Raw genomic sequence first — 25,675 nt, forward strand, 5'->3', positions numbered from 1 at the left:
GACACCGGCACACATGTCGACAATCTTGGGCACACGTACGACACCTCTATTAAGTGTCCACTACCGTATCCCTTTTTTTAGACACATTTCTTTTTTTGAAAGTGATGTTTCCGTTTTTAGAATCTTCATTGAAAAGTATTTTATTTTAAAAGTAAAAAATATTTTAGAATAAAATAAGTAGTTTAGAATAAAAAATAAAAAATATTTTTATTTGTTAAATTAGGGTTTCCATAAATTAATGTTGCGATAAATAAAAAATACGATTTATTTCAACTACTCTGAAACTTTCTATGGTTCCTTCCTCCGCAACTAGTTTCTCCCTTTGTGGACCAATGGTTTCTCCTTCTCCATGCCTGTGGACTGTTGTTTTCTCCCGTTTCAAGCTGTGGACCACTAGATATTCATCTTTCTTCTTCAACTTTTCTCTCTGACATTCTCGTTGTGCCTTGTGCCATGTATGATCTTTATTGTTTTATCTTTTTTGCTATTAATAGCATCAATTGTATTGTACCTTGTTTTGTGCTACCAATTGACTTTTACTAGTTCTGAAAGCTTGTATTTTGTTTGAATGCATTAGGACTCTTTTTAGTAGCAACACAATAAGGGTGCTACATTTTGAATTAATAATTAGTTAATATTTTGTAGCTTTTTTTTGTGATTGGTTATAATGCAACCTTTGATTGGTTTATAAGAAATTTTGATGAACAAAATTCAGATTTACACAGTAGTCTTTTTTGGATGATTAATTTAATTGTTTTTATTTTTTGGATGTTTTACTATTGTTATAAGACGTGAATTAAATGCAGATGCAAACTACACATAGATTTTAAGATATTTATATGTAGACGTACTCATTTATATAGATATTTATATATTGTACGGACATATCGCGTCTAAATGTAATTTTTTAAGGTTCACGTTTCCAACACTCGTATTCGTGTCATAAATAAGAACCTATTACATAGATCATACCGTGATTACTGTAGTGTGTGAAAATTTCTTGGTGAGAAAAATCATCCGTTTCTTTCACCTTTTCTTTTTCTTTTTTTCTTCCCCCCCCCAACAGTTGGACTCATCTCGTGTCTTATTCGATTCTTGAGTGAGGCAACTTCGTTTGTGTTGATAAGGGCTCTACTGAGTTTTAGGACTGTGTTCAAAAAGAAATTATCACTTAGTAATTCTTGATTGCTTCTTTTGGAGTTCATTTGGAGAAGCTTCGATTCTCATTTCCAAGTTTCTATATATCTCTCATTTGTGTTGCTCTGAAGCACACTGCATCTTAAGCGGAAGGTAATTGCTGCCTAAAAATATCTGTTCTCATGAGAAATTTGAAAGTTTAGGTCATTTTATTTGATCTTGGGTTGGTGAGGAGAAGTTTTCGATGAGCCAGTAAAGCATGCTCTTGCGTTTTCTTTCTTCTTGGATCTGATCAGTGGGTGAGAAGTTTTTTGGTGGTGTTTCCTTATCTTAAACCAGTTTGAGCATCTATGTTGGCACCTTGTCTTTTGCAATGTCTGACAATTTTCCAAATGTTTTAAGCATAATACAAGAAAATGAAGATTCCTACCCGATGCTGGTAGTATTTTAGAGGCCACTCTCTCTTCTGCATTTTTGTATCTCTGCAATGAAGAAACCCAAAAATTCTGCCACTTTACTCCTTTGATACTTACAATGTGACCAGGTCAAAACCACATACTCCAATTCGCAAGTCCCAGTCGATATAGTGGGGATAATGTAGAAAAGTGAATAAACCATTTGAATGTCCAGATTTTATGCATGCGTGAACATAGCCCTGAACGTTGTTGTGGTGATGTTTCAGACACTGTAAGAACTGCAAAATAGACAATGGAAACTCAGCTCCTTGCCACCTCTGACCTGAATCCCGTGTCTTATCTGTTAATGGAATAGCATTCTTGTAGTAGCTGTCATATTAGAAGTTCAGCTACTTGGTCAGAACATCAATCCAGTTCAATATTTATGAGAAATCAGCAGGTTAGAAATCTCCTTGAAGTTATATTCCTCTTTTTATCTTTTTATAATTAAGTTATATTCCTTTTCGACTGGACCGGAAGATTTTGTTGGAAAGCTTGTATTGTTATATAGTTTAAGGTCATGGTCTGATCTGAGAAGTAGATTGCCAGACGAAATACTATTATACAGCATCAGTGCTTCTGTATTTCTGAGGACCTTAATGCAATGATTCCCTTGAAAGATTGAAGGAACCGTAGTTTGTGTTTTATTTATTACCCCTCTAGTCCTGCTTGGAAACTCCTAAAGTACTTCGTTTTCTTTAATCCTTTGAACTTGTATTTGTTGTTGCGAAAAGGTAACTCTGGAGACATTAACTTTGGGTTCTGATATCAAGTGTGTAAAAATTGATATGGCTGTGAATTAGTTGGTCCTTTCTTCAAAGGATTATAGTAGTTAGAGGTGAGGATGAACCCCAAAAGCATGCTGCACTAAGAGATAGACCAAACTTACATAGCTTATCTACCCATTATGTTGAATTCCTTGGAAGATCTTCTCTTGTGGTTTGCTCGAACCTTACAAAAATACTTGTTAGATCTCATCAATGTAATTCCACCAAATTTCTTGGTTGCATGCAGAAACCTTTTATCATAAAAACCATTCTACACTAACACAATTTGCCTTAGAGGACTTTCTTAATTGTTCTTACAGAAATTAGCTGCATGTAGAGGTAAAACTTATCAAAGGTCGCTATAATAAAATTTGTCAAAGTTAAAAATGTTTCATGTATAATTAAACCTCATCTAGAAAACTTCTCTTCTTTTATTGTGCTCTCTCTTTCTTGTCAAGTTCACTGTGCATTTAGAAATTCTATGTGGAATTATTCTAATCTGAAAATGTTTTCTGACCATTGATCTTTCTTTTCCCTACAAAAAAAAGAAACTTATTGGGGTATGGATATTGGAGTTTTGTTATGTAGAAATCCTTACTCTGTTCTTCTAATCCTTGGATTTCTATCACGTTTTATTGAATGATAGAAATCAATTAGTGCACTTCCAACCTGTAACTACATATTGAAGGTCCAACACTTTGACAAAGCTCAAGCAAGGCTCTTCTTTTATGTGTTATGGAGCTTTTGACAAAGCTCAAGCAAGGCTCTTCTTTTATGTGTTATGGAGCTTTTAGACCACCCCCCCCCCCCCCAGCCACACAAATTGCATGGTGCTCTCTTTACAAAACAATTGTCAAAAAGAAAAGAGATCGTGGAATGGCCTTATGTTAATTAACTCTCTTTTCTGCTAGTCTATAGATACACATGCTGTTCAGAATTTTCCATTGCTCAAGTGGCTTGGTAAAATATCAATATTATCTTGCACCAAATTTCCTGAATATTCCTGTCTTCCTGATAAGTGGCACATAGGTCTCTTGATGTCTCAATATGCATGCCGTTACATGTCTAGATTGGGTTAAAAGCTCCCTTGTTTGATGTTCACTGCAGTCAAGCAATTTATTGCATCAACCTTGCTCTGCACTCAATATTCGAAAGTGACTTTTCCTGGCAAGTGCATAAGTACATAAAATATGTTATGCAATCATGTCCTTAAGCATGTAACTTGGTTTATTTGCCCCATATTGGATCAGTTATGCTAGTACAGTTAGTTGTAGAAGGGCAGGGACATGAATTGAAAATGTGTGCCTTTATATTCTCTATGTTGGTATTATTCCTTAAGTAGGAATGTGCCATTTTCTAATGTGTGCCTTTATATTCTCTATGTTGCTATTATTCCTCAAGTAGGCATGTGCCCTTTTCTTTCAACCTTAGGTTTATTTGACTTGAATAAAATACATAAAAGGGGAAATATGCAAAAGTGAAACGTATGGACTTATTTGGAAATAAGATAAGAGATTGTATAAATTGCATGTGGAGAAACAATGAAAGATATTCATAAGGATTTTCTAAGTTACATAGACACACCCACCTTAAGAACACAAAGTGAAAGGTATGGGCTTATTTGGAAATAAGATTAGAGATTGTATAAATTGTATGTGGAGAAACAATGAAAGATAATCAAAAGGACTGTCTAAGTTACGTAGATACACCCTTAATTGTTCTTAACTTCTTATATACATGTTTATACACGCATACAAATTTAATTTATGCATACAAGGCGCTGAAGCATGCAAATCATATGAGCAGTGTAAAAGTTTCCAGTTTATTATATAGTTACTGGTGTATTACCAAGACAATTATGTAATATTTTAAATGTGTTTAATTGGTGTTAATTTCACGGTTTTAATTATCCATTGTCAGACTTACAGATTGGAGTAGAACCGGTCTTTGTACTATATTTTGCGTGTCTTGAGGAAGAGATGGTAAGACGGGTTCTTAGCTGTAATGAGGTTGGTATTCTTGCTTTATATTGGGAGTGTGAGCATTTATAATTTGGAATATTTGCAGCATTTGGTGTTTTTTCACTCATACTCAGGGCCGCGTTGATGACAATATCGAAACGATAAAGAGACGTCTGAAAGTTTTCAGGGAACTGAATCTCCCAGTTATCAACCATTACACTGCAAGAGGAGAGGTTCGCAAGGTACATTGTGCATCATAATCTGGGCTGCAACCTCTTTTTCTTTTTTTCATGTTAACTACCTTAAATGTTATGGGCAATGGAAAGTAGGAAACCATCATGTGATTGGCTGCTTTTATGACATGGTTGTACTGATTGTACTTCTGATGCTAGTGTTAATGTTAAAGGTTTGAGTTCTTTGGGCCAGAATGCACAAGTTGTTGATGGATCATTTTTTTTTAACTGTAGTTGTTAATGGATCATTTACCATGAATTCAAATTATATGGACTAAAACACAACATATAATCATTTAAAGTTAAGGAGTAATATTTAGCAATTACCACCAAACATATGAAAGGGCATAAGAAAGAAAGAGAAAAAGAAAAAGAATAAACAAATTCTACAAAACCCTCAATGTAATTTATGTACATTACTTTCCAATTCCAATGTAAGTGTTGAGTCATTTGTCATCAGTATGCATCCCAATTTATAAAATAATTTTTATTTTATGTTTTAATTGATAAAAAAATTCTAGCATTATTCATTTGAAGATGCAGTCGCTGAATGTGATACGAAGTTGCCTTGTTATGAATATTATTAATCCTCCACCAGTATATTGCTCTACTGGATTAATGAATTAGGCCATCCACCCAGAATTATTGAATATCCATTTACATTTTAGCTGGATATATTTTGCTATAACAAGTTCAAGTTTGACTTGATCAATTGCAATTCCATCAACAAGGTTTCCAAGATGTCTTCCCAAATTGACATTTCTCGTATTGAAGTATCGGATTGAATTTTTTTTTTTTTTTTCTTAATCCACAATTCTAGCAATCCATTGGAAACTCAAATGTCCCAAAAGAATACATTGTTTTCCCAACACTTTGTATCTGAAGTGGAAAAGGCTAGACTAATTGCAACAAAGACCAGATTATTCAAAATTTTCATTATACCCTACCTAAAAATACTTAAATTGCAAATTTTCAAATGTCATGACCACAAAGACAAATGTCTCCATTATCAACTTCGACCATCGTGCTGATTCTTCTTGTTTCTGTTGTCTTTCATCCAAGGTTGACAAACTTTGGTTTTGATGCTGAGTATTTCTCAACAAATAACAGATCTTTGGTTGCATCATATCATAAATAGTTTTCTTGGATCTCTTGCCTTCTCATTCTTTTGTAACTGGAAACAAAGGGATTCTATTTGTTTATGCGCTTGTTTTCAATTATAAACTAAATGTCCCTAGTATTGTTAGCTTCTGTAACACAGAGACTAGCTTGAAAAATTGGGCAGTGTATCCTGTTGAATTAAGTGTTTCTTATATTTGCAGATCAATGCAGTGGGAACGATAGATGAGGTTTTTGACAATATTCGGTCACATTTTGTTGCATATGAGGTATATATAACTTAGTTGTTATACTTGTTTGAAAATGATATGGAAATCCCCAATGATTATTATGCTTTGATTTGGCCAAGCCGTAGAGACATTGTGCTAGAAACGTTTAGGGACACTTCGATGTTACGAGCTTGCGTTTAAAGAACTAGCTGGCTATGTTGCATTTTGAGATTTTTTTGTTAACATATATTCATTTTTATGGTTATGAGTTGAGATGGGGATTCCCCTCCAGCCAATTTTGTAAGCTTTCTTAACATCAACATAGTGGCCGAACCAATAACTAAAACCAACTATCAGAGATCCCTTGTAACATTATTCATGAACATTCATGTCAGACATGTTTCTGCATTTTTGACACCAAAATGTAGGATGGATACTTGTATATGAGAACCTGGTAGACATGCATGGTGCCACGTGAAATATGTATTACTAAGTCTACCCTTTATTTGGGTCCTTCCAAACATGGCATGTTAATATTGGACATGATTTTCACATCATTAGCAAAATCAGACCCGTGTTGTTAATTTGGACAATTTTTTAGACGCAAAGGCACATCAGGTGCACATGTCAAACATGGATAGATATGTTTTGAGTACAAGGACACCTATGCATGTCACATCAAATGGATATGCATCTTCAGAAATGTTCACCCTGACTTTTTCGAGACCAATCTGTTCAGTAACTCTTTGGATGGGAAGTGCCGAGCAACTCAACATTACACACACACACACATACGCTTACATTTATTAAGTCATGGTTAAGATTTGGACTTGTCGCATTCAACAAGGAGAGCCCCTTATTCTTAGAGAAACGATAGGATGGAGACCCTAAAGTAGGCCAATTTGGATACCTAGATTTGAGGAGATTTTCTTTAAAAATGGCATTGCCTTGAGAGATATGAGATACCTTGTAAGATGAGAAGAAGTAGGTTATGAGATTTGGAAAACGATTTTAGATAAGAACAGGTGAATCATACAGGATAGAAAGGATAAAACTCTGATATGAGATTTGGGAGAAGAGATTTGGGGATGGGATAGGATATGACATTTAGGGCAAGAAAAAGAGACCTTTTTTTCCTTATTAGCTGATCATGTGTTTCGTGGGCAAAATCCCTCTTTGATACGGAAAATGAGAAGTTAAGAAGCAAAAGATAGCTAAAAGAGGAGAGTCAGATAAATAATTCCAGTCTTTAGAACCCCTCACTGGCTAAAGAATCCGCCAGAGTGTTGCGCAGATATGCACAAAATTGACTTGTGTTTCTACATCCGTCCAATATTTCATCGATCATGGTTGAGAGTCGGCATGAGCATGGTGAAATTTCCGATGTCAATGCTATGATGTTAGAAGAGATGCCTTCTATGATGATAGAGTTCCATTTCGAGGTGTGAAGCAAATCCCTATGAAAAGGGCAAGGGCTGCTACTTCATTGGAGTCCCGGATGCCAACTGGATCCAAGATCAAACTAATGACTCTCCACTTTTTTATAAGAAACTGCCACCACCAATTCCAGCATGTCTGGGTTTCCCAATAGAAGTACCATCAAAATTAGATTTGAGGGTGGGCGGGTTCTAAAAAAAAGATTGCCCTTGATCGGGGTATGTCTGCTACTATTGTTATGCCGACTACCGAGATCAGAGTTTGAAAGGCCACATAATTCCTTTTCCTGATGCCTTTGATAGAACTGGTATTTTAATTCTATTTCTAAGTTGTGCCACAGCTGTGGTAAGAAAGAGAAACCTAAGCAATTTACGGGGAATAGCAGCTTTCCAAGAGAGAGGTAGCCTCTAAAATGTTTGGGAGGGATTCCTGTAATTTCTGGCCTAATACGTTTTTGTCGTGCTAGCTACAGAGATAAATACCTATAAGTGTATGGGATTATTCGCATCGATATATGTTGTCTATAGAGAAATCGAATTCGAAAATCATGCCTCTTGTTTCCAGTAATATCATAGGATGGGGAAGGAGACTGCTGTCTTGTACGTGGAGATTGCCTAATGTTTTCAAGAGATTAAGGATTGGATCAGGAATAGGCAGATTACCTTTCATCACATTAGCTAGAAGCCAATCAAGAGGCAGATGCAGTGGCAAAGAAAGGAATTCTTAGGCACAAATGGTGGTAACTTGGTTTTCTTATTAGTGTGTCTAGTCCAGTGTTCGCAATATTGAACTGGAACGGTTAACCAAACAGGGGTCCGGAAGCGGTTTAACAAGTCTAATCGGTAAACCGGCCGATTCAACAGCTGTAACCGGGCAAGTCTCGAACGATAAAAAAAGTGTTGAAAAAAATAGAAAAGATACAAACAAAATCTACTAAAATATGAAAATCATATAACGAATGTGATTAAAACAAAACACACTCAAATGAAGTTGAAAATTATTGAAAAAAATGGATTTTAACGAATCGATTTGTGCCATGGGTATTTTTAAAATTTTCTTAAAAAGATGGGAAAATATAAAAGTGAGTATCAATGACCATAATTTTTTTATTCTTTACCATAATGTAAATAATATTAAAATAGTGTTATAAAATCGACTTGACCAACACTTTTTTAAAAGAAAATAAAAAAAATTAAGTTATATACAATATAGACCATTATTTTTGTAAATACGTAGTAAATGACATATTGGTTAATAGATCTAATAGGCAACTAATTTGTATATGGTGCATTGATTAGTGGGTTTAATAACAAATTATTTCTTTACAAGAACTTTCAAGTTTGTTCGATTCATGTGGGCAAGTAAAGTTTTTTAACTTCTTACCAATGTAAGGGTTTAATAACAAATTATTTCTTTACAAGAACTTTCAAGTTCGATTCATGTGGGCAAGTAAATTTTTTGAACTTCTTATCATTGTAATGAATTCTTAGAATTGTTAAAATGAACCACACCAATGTTTAAAAAGAAAACCGCTAATGGCAGGATTCGAACCGTGGTCCGTATAAACTATCGTCGCCAGCACTAACCAATACGCTATTCTAAAATATTTGATATAAATATGAAGTAGTATTCTATTTAAACTTTAAGAAATCGGTTGATCACAAAACCGCCCAAAATAGGTTCTGATATAACCGGGCGGTTAGCGGTTAGAGGTTAGATTGGCCGATTTTGCGAACACTGGTCAAATCATAGAGCCTTTATACACAGCCACTCATGTGAAGAAAAGAGAGATACGATTTGTATGTCAATTTTGCTATTAATGAACTTAGTTAATGATAGAAGAAAAGGACTTCTGCTAGGATGTCTCTTGCTTTTGCCACACGGGCAATGCCTGTGTCATTGGCTAGTATTTCTATAGGGTAAGTATTCAGCGGTTCCCAAACCATCAAAAATTGTTGTTCCTCCACCTCATCCAACAATATTTTATCGGATGGACCCAAAAGAGTTTCAGATCAGTTTCCAAAAGATTTGATTTGGAGCTCCATAAATGCTCCAAATCCACCACCCCAGATTCATATTTGGACTGCCCATTTGAATGGATGGTGGATTTGGCATCCATTTCAGATCTTCCTTTGGAGTTTTTTCTTGGATCTCAGCCAATTTAAAGTGGTGGATCAGTTTAGAGCAGCACCGGTTTTGGGGATCTGTGAAGCACCAAAGGACTTTCCTAGTTGTAAGTGTATGCGTCTATTTTTTCTCATGGATTTTACTTGAGTTACACTGTCTCCCCCTTCCACCCTTTCCCCCTTGATTTTACATCTCCGACAACTTACTGGAGAAATTTTTGCACTGTTTTACCAATTTCTTTTTTTTTATCCCACTCACAGTCTCTTCCCCTCTCATAAACCTCTCTATCTCTCTCTCTCTGACACATACACACACAGTGTCAGCACTATCTCTCCCTCTTTGTCTGCTCAATTTTAACCACTTCCCAATCTTTCAGCCTAACCCCTTTGTCCCCTCCCTCTTACTCCTTTTCATTGTCGCAGCTTCTTTAACAGCCCATTCTCTTTTGTGCATATGCACACACAATAAAGAGAGAGAGAGAGAGACCATTCTCTCACTACATGCTGAAGACTGCTTTGAAATCCAACATTTGTTAGTAGTGCATAAAGCCAAGCCAACTCATCACGGGTTGAAGAAGCTTTGTGCGATTCTCGAACGCTTGTCATGAAATAAATATCAGGTTTCTTACCCTGCCTTTGAAACCAAAAAATATTTGATAGCTAGTTTCAGATTTCTATTTGTCCGAACACTCTACCTGTTCAAGTCTGTGGATGCTATTAGCTAAGCATTTGATGAGAAAGACATGAAGAAATTGAACATTTGATACTATTTTTATCGAATGAGAATGATTAGCCCTGTGTGCGTTTTTGCATGTGCGTCTTTGTGTGTGTGTGTGTCCTTACGATGTGCCTTGATAAGATCTTATATATATATATATATATATATATATATATATAGAGTAGAAACCAATTATGTGGATGCTTCCAATGGCCTACCTTTAATTGGCATAAAGCCGTGTGGTATAGGGGACAAACTTGACTAAATGTGGTAACCACTTTCTTGAGGACAATGGATCATTGCGCACTGGGGGCTGTTTTGTCCCAGGTTGGTGTGCCTTCAACATAATGCGCTCATGGAGGAGGCTTCTAGCTAAACAATTATTCTTTTTTTCTCTATTTACGTAGTTATACAGCTCTATAGTTAGCAGATCAATGTATCGTGGGGAATGGTTCTCTTTGGTCCTGGCCAGTTAGGATTCAGGGACATTTGAAGTCCACTGAATAAATAGTTATTATTGCTCTTGATATTGGAGGGACACTTTGAACATGTTTGGTCTGCTACTTGAATTTTTTGGATGCATGGCCATCCCGTTGGAGTGTTTAGCTTTATTTGTTGTTCCACTTTAGAGTATGAAGAGCCTGGGTTTTACTGGTGATCCTCAAGGATGTGACTGCTGCATGTTCTGGGAAAATCAGAATTTCTAGAATTGGCACCTTAACCTTTTCTATGGCAGTTACATAGGTTATGGCATAAGATAGATAGCAAAACTTAGTTTGATTTCATTCTATTTGCAAAATACCCTGATGCTTTATGTAGATTCCTATCGATATTTAGTAGTTGATGAATTGACTAGCGTTGTCTGCTATTACTGGTTGATCCGTAAATATTGAAACCTTATGTACTTTTTGTTCCCTACTGAAATGCAGTGCTTTAACGTTGCTCCATTATAGGCAGGACGATCAGACCTAACCTAATTCATGCTTCCATAGGAATGCATACTGACATGAAGGAATAAAGGCACATGCATCTCAGTGCAGATTTTCTACTTAACATCAAATATTGATTGGGCCACACAAAATGTATGCTTCTGTTATTTATTTCTTGAAAGATAAAGGGGATAAGAGTCGCAGCTTTAGAGCTTAAATCTCTGCATTTTGTTTTAAGTTGGTTTCTATTAAAATGCCTGCAATTTTTTTCTTGTTGATACAACTATGTTTGTAAACATCGTCTCTAAGAACCAGTACCATGGATTACCGCCTCTTCTCAGTGTGATGCTAAGCATGAGCCGTCGTGAAACAATATGTCATATCCATGTTGAAATCCATATGCTTGGTTCTTGTTGTAATTTCTTTTTGGTAACATGAAGAAACCTAACTTCCTCCTGCTGGAGCATTAAATGGCCTTGCTATGGTGTTTTCTTATTTGTTTTCCATGAGATGTTACAGTGTGAATTTTTTTTTTTTTTTTTTTCGAGAAAAGTTACCTTAAAATTTAATTTAATTGAAAAGAGAAGTGCACGACGGTGTAAAGGTGATCTTTACAGAGAGAGAGAGAGATGTTTATGAAGCATTTCAGCCACATTAACATAGCAAAGTCTATTAATTGATTTGGGTTCTAAATTACCAGCGTCTCTGTAGTGAAAGCGTGAGATACGATGATCTCATGAAATCACATGGACAACCATTCAAATTTAAAAAAGGGAAATATTTTTAGAATGGTCAACCCACCTCAAAAGTTCAATGAGGCGGTGAAATCAACCATTTCTTCTACAAATTTGTTGCATTTGATGGATCCTTTCATTTGAAAACCTCTTGTAGAATCACATAAACGATTTAAATGCCCTTGTTTAAGTGAAAACGTTTTCATAATGGAAAAAGTTTATACAAGGTTGCAACCTAAAATGTAGAATTAAAGTGCACCTCAAAAATCCCGCATAAAAGTTCCTTTTGATTTTGGAAAACCCTATAATTGATCATCCCAATATCGAGATGTAGGGAATATGAAAGAAAAATTTCTAGTCCTATAAATAGTTTATCATGCAGCACATTGTCTGGACCGTCTGTTTTCAAGATTTTAGATCTACTTGATCTGAACTATTTTTGGAGTTTAAGATTTTATAATTAGATATGAAAATGTATTCTCAAGCCATCCTAACAATTTTTTACATAAAATTATATTTATATTAAAATTTGGAGGTGCGCTTTACTTTTACTTTTTTAATTTATTTTTTATAATTCCTTTTTGATTTGCCGATCTGTATCATCCTGTCATGCGATCAATTTAGCCTTTGGATTCATTTTTTAAAGGAAAAGATTATGCTTACATTGAAAAATATTCTTTTCATGTTGTGAAACCTTCCTATTGATCATCTTAACTTCGATAAGTATAGATATGAAAAAAAGAGTGTCTTGTAACATATTAAATGGTATATCGGTTTATAGAATGTGTTTATAGATTTGCTTGATTTGTACCACTTTAATTTTGTGATTAGGGGTAGAAATAGATTTTTAGGTTATTGATTTTGTGATTAGGGGTAGAAATAGATTTTTAGGTTATTGTAAACGTGTCTGGCACTAAAATTGTTAAGCAAGTATAGAAGTGAGCCTAACCTTTATATGATAAAGGAACAAATTGTTTAAGCCTAGCTCTAAACAATCAAATTAGAGCCTACCTTCAAATAGTATCGAGAAATGTGGTTTCACTATTGAAAATCGCCTTAAAATATATTTATATTTTTATTTATAAAGTTTAAAGCTTCAAAAATAGTGTAGATCGATAAATCTATGAAAACTTGAAAATCTTGAAAATCGACGTTCCAAAAATGCATTACAAAATACACTATTTTCGAAACTTAAAATCTATCTTTTTTTCTTATGTCTATGCATCTTGATGTCGAGATGATCAATTTAAAAATATAATTTGTTTGTTTAGAGCGTATATGAACTTTTCCCTGGTAAATACGTCAAACCTTACATATCTGCAAATAAAAAGGGTACACTCCGGCTGAAAATAAGACAGATGCTTTGAAAACATTTGGAAGGAAACCTAATTTTAACAGCACTCACCCCCACCCCAAAAGAAGAGGACCAACAAAGCGGACTCCACGCCCCCATAAAGTCAGCCTACTAAAACGCCTTTACGAACCGTTTGGCGTCCGCCATTCCTCTCTCTATCTTCTTCCTCTCCTTCCATGGACTGCCGTCAATCCCTTCGCCACCATCTTCCCCACTGAACACAAAACCCTAATTTTCTCTCTTTATATCTTTCCTTACTCTGATCTCCTCACTTTGTCTCTCTATTGCAACTCCAAAAAACCAGGGGTAGGGTTTTCCCCTAATGGCATACCGTAGAGCCCTGTCCTCTCTCATCAGGGGTGCCAAAACCGTCAGATCTCAACCGTCGAGCCTCATCAATAGAGGACCAGAGCTTTACAGGCCGATATCATCTTCTTCGGGCCTTCTTCTCGACAAAGTTGCACAGTATGCGACATCGGCCGCTGCAACTCCGTCGCCTCCACCCCCTGTAGCAACTCCTCCCGGTATTGGTAAATATGGACCTCTTGGTACGATCACTGATGAGTTCACGGGGGCTGGAGCCATTGGGAAGGTCTGTCAGGTGATTGGAGCAGTGGTGGATGTGAGGTTTGATGAGGGGTTGCCTCCGATCTTGACTGCATTGGAGGTTTTGGATAACTCCATAAGGTTGGTTTTGGAGGTGGCTCAGCATTTGGGGGAGAAAATGGTGAGGACCATTGCTATGGATGGGACTGATGGGCTTGTCAGGGGCCAGAGGGTGCTCAACACTGGTTCTCCCATCAAGGTTAGTTGGGGTTTTGTTCTTGAGTTGATCTTTTTAAAATTAGGTTTTTTTTTCTCCTGATGTTTTATTTTCATTTTCGTTTGTGTGCTGGTGAGAGAGAGAGATGATCCACCACTATTTAACTGCCCTACCTCTGTGAGGGAGGGAGGGAGGGATTGGTCTTTGTATTTGTTGGAGTATAGCTGGGATGTATTGGTGTTTGTATTTGTTTGGAGTATGCAGGCTGAAATAGTGTGATTATGGTGTAATGGACTGTCTGGATCAGTATGCAAAAATGTGATATTTGGTAGTGTTTCAATCGCTTATAGATAGTGCTGATCCAAATTGCTTGATCTTATCTCTATCTCTCTCGTTTAGATGTATGGTTTCATATAGCAAAGTTTTGTACTTATAGATTTATCTTTTTATAGATAACCATGTTTATCTGCAACTGGTCATTGTGTTGATTGCCGAATTATTTTCTTTTTTTTTTAACAGGTACCAGTGGGTAGGGCTACACTTGGTCGCATTATCAATGTCATTGGGGAACCCATTGACGATAGGGGTGAAATAAGTTTGTTTCTTCAAATAGTTTGCGTCTATTTACTATTCCCCATTCGGCATTGCCATTTCCTAACGAGTGTTCTAATAACTAAAATTTTTTCTTATTTTTTTGTTCTTTTTATGTCTTATTTCTGCATCAGAGACTGATCACTATTTGCCTATCCATCGTGAAGCTCCTTTTGTTGAACAAGCAACTGAGCAAGAGATTCTTGTTGATGGCATCAAGGTCTGTTCTAATTCTTATCTATTGATTCTGATCCATTTGTTGGAGTTTCCTTCGCTTTTAATGTGACATAAAAATTTTCGTGACTATTTGGGTTTGTACTCCTGACTAAAAATTGACTACTATTGAGATTTTTGATATATTTGCAATTTTTGCTTACAATTTTCTGCTTCTTATCTCCATTGTAGGTCTTTTCATTAACAAGAATAAATCTATATTTGAGGCCTGTTTGATTTATCCACTATTGGTACTTTTAGGTCATCGACTTGTTGGCACCTTACCAGCGTGGTGGAAAGATTGGGCTCTTCGGTGGTGCTGGTGTTGGTATCTACCCTACTGTGGATCCCCTTGATTCTAGGTTGTAATCACAGAATGAACTATTTTATATGAGACATTTCATAACGTATTCATTGGAACCTTAGATCAGTAATTCATAACGTATTCAATGGAACCCTAGATCAGTAATCATATGAAATAACACATGTAGTTTATGCACTATCTACATTTTTTTGTGTGTTATTCATTGTACCTTTTTTTCTTTGCTTTTTACTTTTAAATGAAAGAAAATGCTCTTTAAGTCGAGAACACTAGAGGTCAACTCCAATCACCTAGTGGGTGAATCTATGTCAGGCATGGTTTCAAATCACTTATGTGTAGTATGCGTCTTTTTGTCATGTCTCTCTCGTGAGAGAGACTAGCGTCTATGTATGGCTCTATCCAAGGAGCCCCACAGGTTCAAACCACCTCTTTAAGTCAAATTTTTCCATTTTCCATCAAGTAGAGAATAGTAGCTTTTCAGTGCGCACCTCAATGCATATGACATCGCATATGACATCATTTGCTAGGTGTCTTGGAAAAGGTCAAAAAATCCCTTAAAAGCATTTTGATCCATATAGGCAGTAAAGATAATAATAATGATAACTAAATAAAAGATAACTGTTAATCACAAGGAATCGTATGTTTAATCGAGGAGCTACGCACTCTGCCTTCATTCAAGAAAATCACTATCATTAAGAAAAATAAAAAGCCAACTTACATCATGTCTCAGCCATAACAATATAAAATCAAACTACAGTTCTTGCAGAAAATAGGGGAAATGCATCAAATTTTAAGATCAACAAAACAAGCAGATTTTCTTTCTGCGAATGCACGAATAAAATGATGAATTGGTCGAAAGAATTTAAAATTATAGAGTCAAATGAACAGATTTCCAAAATCTCTCCACAAAAGAGTATTATGGCTTAAGAATTAGCAAACCAGCATGAAAAATAAGCAAACTAGGATTGATAATGAGTTTTTCAATCCAACGCATTGAATAAGAAAAAGAAGAGTGAGAGCTGGGAACCTGGAGCTGAGTGGATTTTCAGGAGTAGGAAGTGAGAGAAAATTGCTCGTCTCCACATTGCTCTTTGAATTTAGAGAGAGAGGGATTGGGTTTAGTGGAGTGTTTTTTTTGTTATGAATGGACCCATTCCATTTATCCCGTCTTTATACCAGGGTTTCACATCATTGTAGGAAAAATAGGCGGTCCAAATTCTAATCATCCGCCTAGGCAATTAAATGGGATTAGGCTACTGGCGGTTCTGATTTTAGTTGATTTTGGTGAAATGGTTGGATATTTAAAAATAAATTGAAAAAAATTATATAAAATCTCAAAAAATAAAAATAAAAATTTATAATGTATTTTTTAAATTTTTTATTGTTTTGAAAATGATTAGAAATTCTTTTGAGAATTAATACTTTTAACATTTTCCCGTTTTTTTTGAAAAATTCAAAATACATAAATAGATTTTTTAAAATCTACTTTCTTTTTATTAATTTTCAACTTTGAATGTGTTTTGTTTAATCATGTTTTAAAATATATTCAATTAAGCAGGTTAAATCGACTGGTTTATCAATTAGGCCGGTTGAATCACTTCCTGCCCCAGTTCCAGTTAACCGTTCCGGTTCGATTTTGCGTTTCACATGTTTCATAAATTCTTGCTTTCTCGTTTTTTATAACAGTTTGGGTCTTCGGATCATAGTATAGGAGTAATACTTCTGCTAAAAGATTTCCTACTCCCAGGGGAGTATACTATCTATAAACTCCCTGGGGTGAAATTTAAGGTAGGAATATATTTTAGATCCCAAATTTGGAGATGTGATCTTTAGAACCAAGCATCAAGCTCAATGAAAAATTTAAAACTCTCACTCTTTACATGTCTTAAAAAATGGCATTCCAAGATTGCATTATAACCATTTAATTTTTGTAAGCAGGCAATAATCTAGATATTCAAGAACTTAAATTCCAATTTTTTTGAAAATGATGAACTAGTTATAATTGGATGGATTTCAAAATTGTAAATCAAGAACATCCTACCAAATAAGTGTTTTACGCTACGGAGCAAATGTATAGTATCTCTCAACAGAGCATATTACACATGCTTGCTTCGTTCGTGTCTTCTTTGTTCTTATAAGAGTGGCAATAGGCCATGCCTTTATCCCATAGGGCTAGCTGAGGCCCTAGCCAGACCAGTCCAAGGTAGGCTAGGCTAAAGGCAAATAAAGAGAACTCAGGGTAGGGCAAAGACAAATGAAGAAAAAATTATATAAAAAAAAGGACTTGCCAAGCCAAACCGCGTCGGCACTAGCCCTAATAAAGCCCTCGAGCGATAATTTGTAGCCCACGCCTTTCATTTTTACAGTTATGTTGCCTGGCTTATTGCGAGCCAACCATAGGATGTGAGCGCAATGTTTTGAAACCAATCAAATTATTATATAGTGATCTATCAGGACCATTAAGGTTTTGGAATGGTAGTGTCCTAGCCATTTTTCCTTTCGCAGCATATATATATATATATATATATATATATATATATATATATATATATATATATCCTATTATTCTCTATTTTTAACTTCTATATCTCATTAGAGCCAAGAATTGAAAATATTACTTGTAAGCAAAAGGACTCCGTCTTTTATATCTTTCATAAGTTGTTGAGGTCAATAATACATGGTCAAAAGAGTTTACGGGTTTGAAAGATATGAAAGATGGAGTCCTTTTGCGTACAAGTAATATTTTCAATTCTTGGGTCTAATGAGATATAGAAGTTAAAAGTAGAGAATAATAGAATATTTTCCCTATATATATATATATATGCTGCGAAAAGAAAGAGGTCTTGATAGATCGCTATAGAATAATTTGCTTGGTTTCAAAACATTGCTCTCACGTCCTATGGTTGGCTCGCAATGAGCCAGACAACATAACCCTAAACATGTAAGGCGTGGGCTACAAATTATGGCTCGAGGGCTTCATTAGGGCTAGTGCCGGCGCGGTTTGGCTTGGCAGGTCTTTTTTTTATATAATGTTTTCTTCATTTGTCTTTGCCCTACCCTGGAGTTCTCTTTATTTGCCTTAGCCTACCTCGGATTGGTCTGGCTAGGGCCTCAGCCAGCCCTATGGGATAAAGGCCAGGCCTGATGCCACCCTTATAAGAACAAAGAAGACACGAAGGAGGAGGCAAGCATGTGTAATATGCTCTGTTGAGAGATACTATACATTTGCTCTCTAGCGTCTTATTTGGTAGGATGTTCTTGGTTTACAATTTTGGAATCCATCCAATTATAACTAGTTGATCATTTTCAAAAAAATTGGAATTTAAGTTCTTGAATATCTAGATTATTGCCTGCTTGCAAAAATTAAATGGTTATAATGCAATCTTGGGATGCCATTTTTTAGGACATGTAAAGTGTGAGAGTTTTAAATTTTTCATTGAGCTTGATGCTTGGTTCTAAAGATCACGTCCCCAAATTTGGGATCTAAAATATATTCCTACCTTAAGTTTCACCCCAGGGAGTTTATAGATAGTATACTCCTCTGAGAGTAGGAAATCTTTAGCAGAAGTATTACTCCTATACTATGATCCGGAGACCCAAACTGTTATAAGAAACGAGAAAGCAGGAATTTATGAAACATGTGAAACGCAAAATCGAACCAGAACGGTTAACTGGACCTCAGGCAGAAAGTGATTCAACCGGCCTAATTGGTAAACCAGTCGGTTTAACCGGCTTAATCGAATATATTTTAAAACATGAATAAACAAAGTACATTCAAAGTTGAAAATTAATAAAAAAAAAAAGTAGATTTTAAAAAATCAATTTATGTTTAGGGGAATTTTGAATTTTTCAAAAAAAAAAGGGAAAATGTTAAAAGTAAGTATTAATTGTCAAAAGAATTTCTAATCTTTTCAAAAAAATTGAAAAATACATTATAAATTTTTATTTTTTGAGATTTTATATAATTGTTTTCAATTTATTTTTAAATATCCAACCAGTTCACCAAAACCAACTTAACTCAGAACCGCCAGTGGCCTATTCCCATTTAACTGCCTACGCGGATGGTTAGAATTTGGACCGCCCTATTTTTCCTACAATGATGTGAAACCCTGATATAAAGGCGGGATGAATGGAATGGGTCCATTCATCACAAAAAAAAAACTCCATCAAACCCAACACTTCTTTCTCTAAATTCCAAGCGCAAATTGGAGACGAGCAATTTTCTCTCACTTCCTGCTCTCCTCTTGAAAATCCACTCAACTCTAGGTTCCCAACTCTCACTCTTCTTCTTATTCAATGCGTTGGATTGAGAAACTCATTATCAATCCTAGTTTGCTTATTTTTCATGCTGGTTTGCTAATTCTTGGGCCATAATACTCTTTTGTGGAGAGATTTTGGAAAATCTGTTCATTTGGCTCTATAATTTTAAATTCTTTCGACCAATTCATCATTTTATCCGTGCATTCCCAGAAAGAAAATCTGCTTGTTTTGTTGATCTCAAAATTTGATGCATTTCCCCTCTTTTCTTGAAGAACTGCAGTTGGATTTTATATTGTTATGGCTGAGACATGATGTAAGTTGGTTTTTTATTTTTCTTAATGATAGTGATTTTCTTGAATGAAGGCAGAGTGTGTAGCTTCTCGATTGAACATGCGATTTCTTGTGATTAACGGTTATCTTTTATTTAGTTATCATTATTATTATCTTTACTGCCTATATGGATCAAAATGCTTTTAAGGGATTTTTGGACTTTTTCCAAGACACCTAGCAAAAGGTGTCATATGCATTGCGGTGCGCACTGAAAAACTACTATTATCTACTTGATGGAAAAATTTGACTTAAGGAGGTGGTTTGAACCTGTGGGGCTCCTTGGATGGCAGCCATACATAGACATTAGTCTCTCTCGGGAGGCATGAGAAAGAGACGCATACTGCACATAAGTGATTTGAAACCATGTCTGACATGGATTCACGCCCTGGGTGATTGGAGTTGACCTGCAGTGTTCTTGACTTGAAGAGCCATTTTATTTCTTTTAAAAGTAAAAAGCAGAGAAAAAAAGATATAATGGATAGCACACAAATAAATGTAGATAGCGCATAAACTACATGTGTTATTTCATATGATTATTGATCTAGGGTTCCATTGAATACGTTATGGAAAGTCTTATATAAAATAGTTCATTCTGTGATTACGACCTAGTCTCAAAGGTTTGTTTCCACATGAATGGATATGTGTATGCATGCATGGGTAAACAATGCTTCCTAGGAAGGATTTTGAAGCTTTCGTCATGGGAATTCACAACCTTAGAACTGTCTTATGGTGGTGATGAGACATTGTACGGTTTTCTATTTGTATTGTCCACAAATTGTGTCCATTTTGCGATGAACACAATCAACAACTGTTGGACAATGGATTTTCCCTTCGGAGGATGGAAGAGCTCCATATATAGCACAGTGTTCATTTGTTCGATTTCATTTGTTATTCTTTAATTGTGAGTGATCTTTATAAGCATTTTATTACCATTATAGCATTGACAAATGTGTGAAATTAGATCCTTTTTCTTCATTTGCTCTTAGGCTTGGAGACCAGGTCAAATAGGAAAGAGGGAATTGCCGTGGGCTTGGTAACTTGTAATAGTTGAATGGAACCTTTATCTTCTTTCAAACATATATATACCTTTTTTGGAATTCTTGTTTTGTAATAGTCCACGTTATGTTGTTTTTTAGTTCAAAGATGATAGTTTGGGCTTTTCCTAATCATACAACTGTCATCTGTTTAGTTTTCCCATCAAATTCAAGGCGATAATTTTTATAACCTCTTGATTGGTCAGTATAATTCATTTCCACAACTACATATATATAAAGCTAATTTTACTAGGAGATTAATGGGCAGCTAAAAGTGAAAAAGCAAAATAAACTTGATTATATGGCAACTCTTGATAACCTGAAATTGAAAACATAATAATATTTAATTAGTTATGGTATAGGCTTTTTACCTCTTACAATCCTAGCTTCCATTGGTCTTTATTGGTTTCGAGAAAGCATACGCTAGGGCACTTAGAGAGATAATTTAGTGTGTGTTGGAAAAGAAAGGAGTCTCAAGAGGATATATTGATATGGTTATGGATATGTACGAGGGAGCGCTAACTAATTTGAGGACAACTAATGGAAAGACAAGTGAGGATTTCAGTGATAGTAGGCCTACTTTAGGGGTGAACATTGAGCCATTATCTTTTCACTTTGGTTATGGACGAATTAATTAGGCATATACTGGATGGTGTATGTGGTTTGCAAATGACATAGTTGTGATTGATGAGACTAGAGTTGGCATAAATGTGAAGTTAGAGCTTTGAAGGGATGCTTTAGAATCTAAAGGTTTTAAAATTAACCAGACTAAGTAGAATATATGGAATTGCAAGTTTAGTAATAACAGGAGCAGAAACGAAGAATTAGTTGAGATTGATGGCCAAAAAAATACCCAAATGTGATTATTTACAATGTCTTGGGTCGATAATCCATGTGAAAGAGAGATTGATGAAGATCTTGCTCGCATAATTAGAGCTGAGTGGATGAAGTGGAGATGTGCTATTGGAGTCTTATGTGATTGTCGCATACAAATAAAACTGAAGAGGTAGTTCCATACGATGATAGCGATATCAGCCTTGATTTCTGGGACAGAATGTTGGGTGGTCAATAAACATCACCATAAAATAAGAGTAGCTGAGATGAGGATGTTGTGATGAATGAGTGGCAAGACAAGGAAGTATAGAATTTGAAATGGATATATTCAAGGGAACTTACGGGTAGCTCCAATTGGCAATAAAATGAGGAGAAGTAGACTTAGGTGGTTTGGTCATGTGCAGCGTAGACCTAAAACAATATTGGCTAGGAGGGGTTATTTGGTTCAAGTGGAAGACTCTAAAATGAAAAGGGAAGGGCCTCAAAGGACATGGATGGAAGTAATGAGAAAAGATATGTTGACTGATCGTTTGATTCAGGGTATGGCCCTCAATTGAGCGGAATGACGAAACTGGATTCGTAGAGCCGACCCAAATGGTTGGGATAAGGTCGGATAATCATGATGATAATGTATAGGAAATCATCTCAATTGATCCTTGTTAATATGGGTATGTTGAGTGCTTTTGTTTATCTCTGTTTTTTAAAGATGGTTCATTTGGGGATCTCCTATGCACATTATTACTGATTCTTTTATTTTTTTAATGGATTTAAATTTTGGGTTAATTAATTTCATGATGATAATGAAAAGATCGCGTAAATCTCCTAACACTCCACAATCTTGTACATGCTTGATTTAATTTTTCATTAGAGCTTTGTTTTCCCTCAGCTAGTGCCAACTTTCCAGAACGATACATACTATTCTTTAGATTTCTAGTCCTTGTGGCATTAATTAAAGACAAACTTTCAAAAAGGTTGGTTTCATTCTCATGCAGCGAGTAGTTGGTATCCCCAGTATCTTTTTTCATGGTATGCTTTAGATTGTTTAATATTTCTAGCCACATTGGATGGCTTCATTCTTATGTTACGCTTTGTCCTTGTGACTTGAGTTTGTTGTAGGTACCATGCACATGGAAGTTCACAAAAGTCTTCACAACAAGAATTTTGGATGATGGGGTTATTGAGGTGTTTGAGTATTCCTTTACTGGTTATCCGCAATTCAGTTGACAAGTTAGGACTCAGCAATTCTGGCAAATCCTTATCTGTGTTGACTGCAATTGTAACTATAATGCGGAGAAAATTTTAATATGCTCTCTTTATCAGATGCTGATTCATCCAAATTTATTCCTTTATATGGTTAGCCTAGGCTTCTTCCACCATATGATTGCTTCTTGGAGGGTTGCTCGATAATTTTTTGTTCTTATGTCAGTACTGCACAATTTTTTATTGAATTTAAGTTCCTAGATTGGAATTTTACTTTTTGATATCCTATATACAGGAAAGTAAATGCAAATTCTGCCTTCACAAGGATCGTTATGTATTTAATTTGAATGCAGGAAAAGGATCAGGCACGTATAGAGGACAAAAATTTGCACATAGTTTTTGTCTTAGGTGAGTATATACTCTAATGACTAAGAGTTTTTTATAATGTTTCCATTGTTCTTACTTTGCACTCTTACTTGCCTTCTCGTTTATCCTTGGATATGCTTTCCTCTCATTGTGGCTTTAGTTTAAATCTTAGATTTGGGGGACAAACCTGCTATTATGCCTAGAATGTCTTCCGAGTGTAATCGTCTTCCCATACTTGTAGTTTCCTCTAAAGAAATTAAATAGATGGCGCCTACATCTTTGTGGCATGCAAGAAAACTTCAGGCCTATGTTGTCCTTCTCTTATAGTTTTATACTGGTAATGGATAAGACTTTAAAGCTATGAGAATAATGTGCATAAATGCAGAAATCCCACATAAACCTACATATACATGAGCTTACCTACTTGCACGCATTAAGGCACGTAATAATATATTCTAGCATGTAATTAAGGCATTATATTGCATATCCAATTGGCGGGCGCTCCGTTTTGAGGGGTCACACACGCACACACACACATGCGCAAGTGCACGCGCACCTGTACACACACACACATGTGCATCACAAACGTACATATATATAATGTATGTATATATTTCTACTATACAAATATTTTGTATATGCATATGAAAAACGCACACATATCTGCATCTATACGTACAATCAATTGAATTTTTTCATAAAAGAAATTTAAATATAAGTTTTTTTTTTTTTCTCAAAATTTTATATTAGACGGGTTTGGGGGGCTAAATTATCCTCCCCCCAGTGCCTGCCTATGCCCATGCCTCATCTCGAGGTGCTGCTTAGATGCCAAGTTGGGCCGTTTCTTGATGTATTGTGTTTGTATATAGCATATGATCTTATAGTTTTTTTCTTTTGGTAACTACTAAATTTCATTTGCAAGACATGAAAGCTACATTGCATAAAGGAAGACAATCAAGGTTGCATGAAATTCTAAAATCCTAGTATGTCCCTAGATATTCGTTCATTTGTTTGCTCGTTCTCCATTGGGTTGGCTTCCTTTTGGAATACAAAGAACCTAGATTACATGAAGCAAAGACAATGGATCTGAGATCTCCAAGGTATGTTTGCTTATAAAAACCATGGCAAAACAGTAGTTTGATATTACACCTTGCATTGACCTTTGATACACAGGATTTAAGATTATGTGCATTGGTCAGTGTGTACTTAGATTGTGACGAAGCTTAATTTTAGTCTCACTAATTTAGTTGCATGCTGTAAACATTATTTTACTAATGTTCGCATTTTAGATTTCTTAATAATTTATAATTTTCACTAGTTGTAGAATTTGAGGTTGCTCCTCATATATCACACGGCATATCATGGGTTCATGTCATTGTGGAGGCTTCTCCCATCTTCATATTGTTTCCCTCGCGTTTATGGTGTTGGTTGTTTTGGCTTATTGAGTAAGCCAATTTGAGCCCTTCTTTTTTGTGTGTTTTTTTGTGGGGGATTTGACATATTTACATCTTCATAAACATCACCGAGAACAAGTTTGCTGAGTAAATATTAAAAAAATAAAAAAGACAATAGACTTGCAATAATGAGGAGGAACTGCGCCTAAGGCACCCATCTATACCCTCAAACTAGGGTTAAGATCAGCTGGAAACCGGAAATGGGCCGTTTGGTTTTCAGAGGACAAGTTTTAGAGAGAGATTCAAGCTAGCTTGTCAAGTATCTTCTAGGCTTAACAGATTTGGGGAGCCTGATGAGAAAAAAATCATGTGCATTGGTTGTCTTAACAAGTATCTTCAAGTCTAAACAAGTTTTAGAGAGAGATGCAGTAGGCACGAAAAGGTGGGTTGCAGTTGGAGGAGTTGAAATGATAATTAAAGTTCAAAGCAGATGAGAGAAAAATCATGTGCATTGGTTGTGCATGTTACTGGGCAACTAGTGGTTGGTTAGTATGGGATAGGTGTTCAGTATATTATCAAAGGGGTAGCCGAAAGGAAATTAAAAATGGATCACAATAGAGGGATGCCAGACGGTGGGCTGTGAAGGAGCCGGAGAAACATAAAAGGATATAGAAAACATGGGCAACGAAGTTTGTAATGGTGCAGGTGAAAAAGAAATGCCATTAGGAATTAATTGAAGAGGACTGGGAGTTTCAATTCCCCTTTTTCTAAGAAGTGTGTAAAACCAGTTGTGCTTCATTGGTAAGTTCTTCCTCTTGCATTGGATTTTCAATGGTTGAAGGTTTGGATCAAGGACAATTGAATGCTTGTTAATATTTTGACCAATGGAATTATAGCAAAAGGCTGTTTGCTACTTAAGGGTATGTTTGGCAAGCACATAATATTCAGATATTCCAGTATATTACTAGATTTAGATATTCTTTAACACGATATGGTTAAAGCCACGTTTGATAGAGCCTACGGAATCGCATGAGATTTGAATATTACCCCAAAATCATTATCTTCTAAAAAACAGGTGGGACTTGAATTTAAAAAGATTTTGAAAATACAAACTTGCGGCTTTCCACGGACCCTCTTTCTCTCTCTCAACTTGCTCTCTCTCCTCTCTATCTCTTTTGGGTAGAACTTG

At 35.6% G+C, this 25,675-nt stretch overlaps 1 protein-coding gene across 50 annotated transcripts in view; it reads left to right on the forward strand.

Annotated features, from left to right (window-relative positions):
* Nucleotides 1-890: 890 nt before the first annotated feature.
* LOC18433797 (UMP-CMP kinase 3) overlaps nucleotides 891-25,675 on the forward strand; it is a 39,594-nt gene continuing 14,809 nt past the window's right edge. For 14 of the 50 annotated variants that reach the window (XR_016047298.1, XR_016047297.1, XR_016047289.1 and 11 more), the window contains exons 1-5: nucleotides 13,178-13,984; nucleotides 14,462-14,528; nucleotides 14,668-14,753; nucleotides 22,643-22,708; nucleotides 23,080-23,134. Coding sequence is in view for 30 of the 50 variants with exons in the window: in XM_020666934.2 (XP_020522593.1) it covers nucleotides 13,502-13,984; nucleotides 14,462-14,528; nucleotides 14,668-14,753; nucleotides 22,643-22,708; nucleotides 23,080-23,134 (757 nt within the window). In the remaining 20 variants the exon portion in view is untranslated. Of the gene's footprint in view, nucleotides 1,291-1,819; nucleotides 1,993-4,279; nucleotides 4,369-4,454; nucleotides 4,563-5,875; nucleotides 5,942-13,177; nucleotides 13,985-14,461; nucleotides 14,538-14,667; nucleotides 14,754-22,642; nucleotides 22,709-23,079; nucleotides 23,135-25,675 lie in introns of those variants that run through there. The other 36 variants (XR_966656.3, XR_002280880.2, XR_002280881.2 and 33 more) reach the window with 12 other exon arrangements.

Source organism: Amborella trichopoda, chromosome 13 (assembly GCF_054954075.1).
Source record: "Amborella trichopoda isolate Santa Cruz 75 chromosome 13, AtrichopodaSantaCruz75HAP2 v2.0, whole genome shotgun sequence".
Lineage (NCBI taxonomy): Eukaryota > Viridiplantae > Streptophyta > Magnoliopsida > Amborellales > Amborellaceae > Amborella > Amborella trichopoda.